General features: G+C 38.5%; 2 protein-coding genes across 2 annotated transcripts in view; one reads left to right on the top strand and one right to left on the bottom strand.

The window, feature by feature from the left end:
- The first annotated feature begins 48 nt into the window (after positions 1-48).
- Positions 49-3005, top strand: LOC101618840 (chromosome unknown open reading frame, human C4orf46). The gene is made up of 2 exons (XM_004685364.2): positions 49-355; positions 1944-3005. The coding sequence occupies exons 1-2, from the start codon at positions 173-175 to the stop codon at positions 2097-2099; spliced, it is 339 nt and encodes a 112-aa protein (XP_004685421.1). The 5' UTR covers positions 49-172; the 3' UTR covers positions 2100-3005.
- Positions 3006-6946: 3941 nt separating this feature from the next.
- RXFP1 (relaxin/insulin-like family peptide receptor 1) overlaps positions 6947-8209 on the bottom strand; it is a 54601-nt gene continuing 53338 nt past the window's right edge. The window contains exon 18 of the mRNA XM_012726761.1: positions 6947-7685. Within this exon, the coding sequence (XP_012582215.1) occupies positions 7384-7685 (302 nt within the window). The 3' untranslated portion in view covers positions 6947-7383. The remainder of the gene's footprint in view (positions 7686-8209) is intronic.

The raw sequence follows: 8209 nt of genomic DNA, 5'->3' as shown, positions 1-8209 counted from the left end.
GATCTCGGGGAAAAAATGAAAAGACTTCGCGGCTTTGGACCAAGATCTACGAGGGGACTGGGAGAGACTCTGGGCGGGGGAAGGCGGGACTTGTGGGCTTAGGGCGCGAGCGATTGAAAGACAGTTGGTGTCGTTAGGTGGCTGCAGGTCACTCAGTCCCCAGTTCTTCTCCATGGCTGCCCCCGAGAAGCTGCGGGTTTCTCCGTTGCCGCCACCGCCGTCTTCTCCTTCTGCCTCAGACGACTCTTCAGCATCTTCTCCCGGCGTCCCGGTGCGTTTGGACTGGCCGGTTCCTAGCAGGAGCAGCGGCCGCCCGGTGGACCCGCTGGAGGAGGTGGAGCTGCAGATCGGAGATGTGAGTGTCGTGGGACGCGGCGCGGGGCCGAAGCCCGACCACCGAGCAGCTGGCCGGGCCGGGGAGCCCAGCACTGGCCGGGGGTGCCCCTGAGGTGTGGGCTGGGGAGTCCGGTGCACCCGCGCCAGAGACCCCTTGCCCCACCCTTGAGGAGTCGCCCTGTAGATTATTGTGGAGGAATCTGGGGTTACCCCATCACCCACCCCACCCTCACTTTTCTTTATTCTTTGCCTCGCCTTCTGGTTTCAATTATCCTCTGTAACCCGAAACCTCGCCGCTCCCCTGCGGGGACTTGTGCTGGCTCTATTTGGCCTCCCGCCTGCTGGCTGCTGTGCTGAAGATCGGGCGGTGATTTCTGTGCTGGGGTTGAAGAGCCCTTGGCTGCCCTTGGGCCCCTGCCCAGAGCCCGCTGCAAATGCTTTTGCTTGTGTCTGGCGTGCTTTGCACTAGACGCAGCTTGGAGGGGTTAGTTACTGCCCCTCTGGTTTGAATTAGTTTCTTAAAGATCTCGCCCTGTGATTGCTAGAATCCAGGTGGTTTCTGTCCCCAGAGGCTGGCGCGCCCTCATCCCCACCCCCAGCCGAAGAAAACACAGACACAGACACACACACACACACACACCAGGAGAGGTCAAGGTTTCAGTATTTAAAGCCCCTGAGTGGGTGAGATGGAATGAGAAATGCAGGGTGTAACCTTTTTGGAAATTTTAGTGGAATAGACACTCCTTGCAGATTGGTAACTGGGGAATAAACCCGATTATCTCATTGCTCAACAAGTATTTGTCTTCTGAAAAGATGACTACAGTGCTGATCCAGTTATTTTTTGCCAAACAAGCCTGATTTCAAGTTCGTATGTAGAGTGGAGGGTTGATGTATTACCTAGGAGAAGTACTACTCTATCTTAGGTGAAGAAATAATTGATTAAAAAGTGGGTTTCCACTTTTTTTTGATTAAAAAGTGTGTGTTTTGATTTTGTGATTTATACCCGCCCCCCCAAGATACTTCTTGTACTTAATATCAAGGGATCCAAGTTACTTTGAAAAGCTAAATGATATTCCACTGTATTTTCAGTTAAAAAAATTATTGTCAGTTCTCATACATAGGGATATATTTCAAGTAGACATATTTCTTCAAAGCATACTTCATATTAAAGAATTTCTAAGTTCCCAGAAAGAGTTGTTTTGTTTTGAAGATTTTTTAAAAAAGATTTATTTATTTATGCATCCAGAATTGGGGTACAGGCCAGAGGTGCAGGGGGGGGTTGAGAGGATTCACTAGAGTCAGAGTGGAGAGCAGAACAGGGAGATCAACGAAGTACATTGCTGAGGGGAGTGGTGGCCAGGTAAGGAGAGGTCTGCGGTACCATGTTGGTCACCTCCTTGTGGGGATCGAACTGCGCTGAAGCAGCTGTGGCTATTTTGCAGTGCTGTGCCCTAACCCCTTGCGCCACCAGGAAGGGCCCAGATTTTTTTAATTTGTAAAGAAATTAACTTCAATACTGGATTCAAGGTTCTCAGGTCTTTTTTGGTTCTTTGTGAAATAAGTGACAATTTTAAAAATACATTTTAATTTTATATTTTTAATTTCAGGCAGCATTTTCATTAACCAAACTTCTTGAAGCCACATCAGCAATATCAGCTCAAGTGGAAGAACTTACCTTAAAATGTACAGAAAATGCACGCTTCCTTAAAACGTGGCGGGACCTCTTGAAAGAAGGCTATGACTCTTTGAAACCAGACAACTGATTTGACTGTGTAATAAATCACACTTTGTCATTTAAGATATTTGCACATGTACCATATCTATAGGATATTCTCTCTCTAGCTGTTCTGTATACGCACAGTGAAATTTTTCTTGCTTTTGTGAAAGCCAAATACTGATGTTTTTTGCTGCTGGTTAACTTTTGTTTATTCTTAATGCTTTTTGCGAAACTTTGTGAAAGTTATTTTAAACTTTGTGAAAGTTACTTTATGAGTAGATAGTCTTAATAATGCTACAGTATTACCAGTAGCAAATGAGATAAACGATTGCTCATTTTGCAAGATGTCTAGAATGGCAGAATTTGAAGTTGAGCTTCAATGTCGCAGCATGGGAGGTAACAGTAAGGTTACCAGTGTTAGCTCCATTAGGTCCAGCTCTCTAGGACCAGGTTGTCTCTTACTTCTGCGTTACCAATACTTAGAGAACTTGTCACACAACCCTTATTAAATGTTTGTTAGAGTAAGAGTTGACAACATAGTTTTTTTCCTTCCTATTTTTAACAGGCATGTTGTAATTGTTTCTCAAAAAACAAATCTGAATCAGGATATCAGTGACTTGAAGGGAAATGGTTCCCTTAACTGATGACAGCTTTTAAAAACATGTAAGATGTTTTTTGCCCTTCTGTGATGCTTTTTTAAAAAAGCCTTTCAGAACATGAAAGCCTGTTTCACCCTATTTATTTCTAAGGTTAACTGCTTTTACAGATGATATTTCTTATATCTGATACTCTTTTATGCTCTCTTAAAGTGCCTTATTAAAATTATGGTTCTGTATGAATACGAGCTTTGCAAGTTGTCTGTAATTTTAGAGATGTTACTTTTTTTTTGTTTTGAATGCATCAAATTTGAAAGATGCAATTGTTTTCTGTTTTATTTGTCCTGAATCTTTTGTTTCTCTCTCTTTTTTTTTTTTTTTGGTTGTTTATGGCATTTGCACGCTAATTCTCTACTCTGTAGCTTCTGGATGTTTTTGATATGGTATCTTAATTCTCTGTAGACAGGGAGATGTGTACAGAACTGTATTGTAAAGCCCCACAAAGGGACTCTGAAAGGGACACATGGAAGGACAAAGGGTAGTTTTGTTTAGCATATTAGTTTTTAAGTCTTGTTTAACTTTTTAATTTGATGATTAAAATATATATGCTGTGTTCCACTACCAAAGAGATGCTTATTTTGTTATAAATTTTTTTCATATGTCATGAAATTGCAGTTTTCAAATGTCAAAAATAAAATCTTAAAAGTAAATTTTATTTCTGCTTTTTTATTATTTAAAATTTTTTATTGAAGTAAAATAACAGGAAAGGGGAGGGGATTGCTTTTAGAAATCCTTATATTCTTAAAGTAAATTTTATTTCCACTTTTTGAGGTTTATTATTTTAAAATTTTTTATTGAAATAAAATAACAGGAAAGGGGGAGGGGAATGCTTTTAGAAATCCTTATATTCTCACCATGCAGATTTAATACATGTTAGCATTTGGTTCTATTTCTTCAGAGATGCATATTTTAAAAATAGAAGTATTAGCTACATTGATGCTTACTTTGCTGCCTCTCTGATCCCATTCCCTTCTTCCCTTCCCTGAGATGGCTACTGCCCTAGAGATGGTGTATATTCACATTTTTCTTTTTAGGTTTTTAAATACAGTATGTCTTCAGAGTACTACACATACTGTTTTGTTTATGTGGCAACTAGCCTCCAGATGACTCCGGGGACCACCTGCATCCTGGTAGTCATGCTTTTGCACAGTCCAGCAGGAAGTGTGCTCACTAAGTAACTATCTAGTGTTGCAGAAATGCAGTGTGTGATTTCCCAAGTAATATTTTTGGCCAATTTTTAAAAAGATTTATTTATTTATGCATACAAAAACTGGGGTACAGGCCCAGAGGCACAGGGGTGCGAAGATTCACCAGAAACAGAGTGGGGAGCAGAACAGGTGGGTTGACTGATATACCGCTGAGGGCAGCAGTAGGTCAGACAGGAGAGGTCTGCTGTGCCATGTGGCCAGCTCCCTGGCTGGGGATTCAATTTGTTCATTCTGCAGTGGCTGTGGATTACATTTTACTTCCAAGAGTGACTTAAAAAACCTCTTTGTATTTTCCTTTTGCTTCATGGTTGGGGGAGAACTCAGAAGCATAAACATTTTCTTAAAGACTTAAGAATTAAAGCAAATAAACTTAGAAACTCATTGCCAAGTCTACACAAGCCTCAGAAGAAAACTTGATAATCTTACTGATAGAAAATTAAAAGCCTCAAGAGACTGAGGTCACTAAGATGAAATTTTTAGTGTTAAAACTGCATTTTGGAAGGTTGTGACTATGAAATATATGTCAGGAATTTTATAATCTTTTCATGCTTTTAGAGGAAAGTGATGTCTACTTTCCTCTAAAATAAAAATAATAATTTGCCCACAGATTTCTGACAGCAAACTAGTGTGCTTGTATATACCACACTTAGCAACCTAGCTCTTGATTAGACTTATTAATATTTATCATTTTACTTATTCTCCTTATCTGTGACAGTTTATTTTATATGTTGGCTGGGTCATAGGGTACCTGGATATCTGCATGTTTCTGCAAGTTTTTTAATTAAATCAATACATTGGCAGGCCAGTAAAGCAAACTACAATCCATAATGTGGGTGGGCTTCAGTCAGAGAAGGCTTGAATTCCACAAAGGCTGACCTTCCCCTGAGGAAGAGAATTCTCCCTCTTGACCTTGAATGCTGGCTCTTCCTACTTAATGACCTTTGACCTGGAACATGCAGCCTTCAGGCTCAAACCAGAAATTAGCTCAACTGAACAGATTTTGGATCGGCCAGGCAAGTTTTCTTTCCCTCTCTCACTGTTCTCATTCTCTCTCCCGAACTTAACTTTGTATTTGAAATACCTATTTTGCCTTTTAGTGACACATCATAGAAAAACTGCTAGTAATTTTATAATACTTTTTTTTTTGGTAAATACCAGTTAGCAAATTAGAGTTGGAGGTATAGAAACTTGTTGAATAATCACAAACATAGTGAGACAAGTTGTTGACCCAAACAGTTACCGAAAGATGGTATAAAAAGCCATAAATTTAAGAGATGTTTATGAAATAGAATTGAGGGAGGTTCAGATGATTTGATAGGGATTTGGGAAAGGGAAGAGTCAGGACGACTCAGATTTCTCGGTTAGGTCTTTGGCACCATCCACCACCATAGGTCCAGAGAAGAGAGGACTCAGGTGTCACGAGTCCAGAGCCAATAATGACACTAGACAGCCAGTGAAATACCTACCTGGAAACATCTAATGGGTCGTTGTATATAAAGTGATCAACACAGGAGAACAGACTAAAAGCAAAAATATGGGAATCAATATGAATAGTAATTGAAACAATGACAATGGATGAGGTTGACACAGTCTAGATAAGAAAAATATTTAAAACAGTGAAAGCCAATGAGACTTCTAGTTAAAGATTTTTATAAGGGGATGCATCTTAGCAAAAGATGAGTAAAAATTAAATAATTTGTTTTTTAGGTCTTAACCTATAGGGGGCGCTCGTGCTCATTTCTAGTATCGATTCATATAAAATGCTTGAATTCGATGATTTTAGTTATATTTTCTTTTCATTCCTTCTTTTGGCTGAATATTATTCTATTGTATGTGTGCCTCATTTTACCTACCTGTTCATCAGTTGATTGGCACTTGGGTTGTTTCCATCTTTTGACAACCGTGAATAATGCGGCAATCAATATTTGTCTATCAGCAGCCAGTGTCTTGTTTTCCATTCTGTTGTGTGCACACTCAGGAGTGAAATAGCGGGGTTATATGGTAATTCTATGATGAGCTTTTGAGCCATCTTTAAACTCTTTTCTAGAGGGGCTGCACCATTTTATTTTCCTACCATTAATGTAGAAAGGTTTTAATTTTCTGTTCTTTGTCAAAACATTTTCTTTTTGTCTTTTTAAAATTGCAGCGCTCCCAGTAGGTGTTAACTTTCTGTGGTTTAACTTGACTTTTCTTAAAGATTAGTGATGGTTAGCATCTTTTCATGTACTTATCGGCCATTTTATATCTCCTTTGGAAAAAATGTCTATTCAAGTTCTTTACCCAGTTTTAAATTGGGCTGCTTGTCTTTTTTGTTGAGTTGCTGATGTTCTTTGTATATTCTGGTTATTCAACCCTTGTTAGATATATGATTTGCAAATATTTAGATGAAGTCCAATTTACATTCTCTCCCTTTTGTTGTTCATGTTTTGTTGGCCTATCAAAGTCTGTTTTGCCAAACTCAAAGTCTTTGAAGATCTACACAGTAATTTTCTTCTAAGAGTTTTATCTCTTACCTTTAGATTGTTATTCCATTTTTGAGTTAATATTTATGTTAAAATTTATAGTTTAAAGCAAGGGTCCCACTTCATTCTTTTGCCAATGAATATCTAGTTGTTGAAAAGATGTTCATGGCCATTTGATTTTCTTGGCATCTTTGCTGAAAATCAATTGACTGTGGATGTGTTTATTTTTGGACTTTCAACTCTATTTTATCTATGTCTATCCTCAGTCTAGCTTTTCTGATTCAATCCTCTGCAATACTTCTACTCTCCTTTTCCAGTCCCATATGGTGATGCTCATTTAAGTAAAAAGACAACTGGGTAGGAAGTGACAGAAAACTGCCATTTTGAGTTTAAACCAGGATAGTCCCCCCCCCTTTTTTTTTTTTCAAAGTAACATGTTGTATTGGCTTTAAAGTGCAAACACTTGAAGAGAGCGATGGATTCTTAAAACAAAATATCTGTATTTTGCAAACACATTTCTTTACATTACTGGGTAATGTAAAACCTTAAACCTTTATTAAAGTGCACATGATTCAAAAGTTTGCTGATATGCATGACAGAGAAAGCACTACCTTACACTAGGAGCTGCAGATGGACTGTGTTCAGCTGTTGCACACAATTTAACTTTGAAAATTGAAAAGATTCTATACTGTCTATTTCTAGGAACTTACCCCAGTGCTGTGCACATAGAGGGACTCAATAAATGCATAGTAAAAGAATGAATGGTTACGAAATAGATTTCTCTTAATCTCCTGTGCAAAATAGCTAATATATACATTGTCAATATAACTTATTTCCTATTATCTTCTCATCAGTCACTTATTTTTCCCAAATAACTTCATGTTATCACAAATTGATTTATTTTAGCCATTCATATGTTAACAATTTTGAGACATTCATTTTATACCAACAAATCTGTGAAGCACCCACAGTATTATATGAGAAGAAATGGGTCTCTGGGTTAGTTATGAGTAGGAATTGAGTCTAGTTGATTGAGAAATCAGTGACAGTTCACAGGAGTCTCTGAAAAGGGTCGGCTTCATTAACTCAGCTGGCATCTCCTGTGGGGGCCACATCTCCACCCAGATGAACGAGGGAGCATATGTTTTCTGGCTTCCTTTGCTGTCAACAGATCTTCTGTGTCTGTAGTTATACCACAATTGATGGATCATTTCTTTGAATGGTCTTGTGGTCAGAGTATAGATAATAGGATTCAAAGCACTGTTGATAGGTAGAATAAAAATCACTACCCAAGAAGTTATGGTACCTGGAAGAGAAAAGTGAGAGTTTTCGTGTTGATGGAGGTTTAGAGGGTAGAAACCCCTTTTCCATGTTTCTCCCCCAGCCCCCTTTTGAGTCTTAATTTTCCCCCTTCGATGTTACATAATTAAATACCAAGTCTATATGTGTTTCCAGATGTCTTTCCAGAGTGCCAGTGTTTGAGGGGAGTGCTGGTGCTGCAAAAAAACAGGGTTCTTTGCTAAGTAGCTTTTCTCCAATATATCAACATAATTCCATTAGGTAGAAATATTTTTCCACCAAGTGGTTACATATTTTTATGATTCCATCTTAGGAAAACACTATTACTTAGTAATTAAGTCATACTTTTGTAAATATTTTAACTACTAGGTGGTACATATAGTATTTCTCAGAATACATAGATTACTTTTCTGATAGTTATATGTTTTTAAAAATAGGTATGTAAATTTGTGACACATTAAAAAAGTGCACACTTTGGCATCACATATACTAAACTTAAGTTCCTTTTTAGGCTTTCAATTAGATATTTAT

Source organism: Condylura cristata, unplaced genomic scaffold (genome assembly GCF_000260355.1).
Source record: "Condylura cristata isolate star-nosed mole 26May11 unplaced genomic scaffold, ConCri1.0 scaffold00018, whole genome shotgun sequence".
NCBI classification, from domain to species: Eukaryota; Metazoa; Chordata; class Mammalia; order Eulipotyphla; family Talpidae; genus Condylura; species Condylura cristata.
Note: the sequence above shows the minus strand (reverse complement) of the source record. Positions and strands in the feature narration are given on the sequence as shown.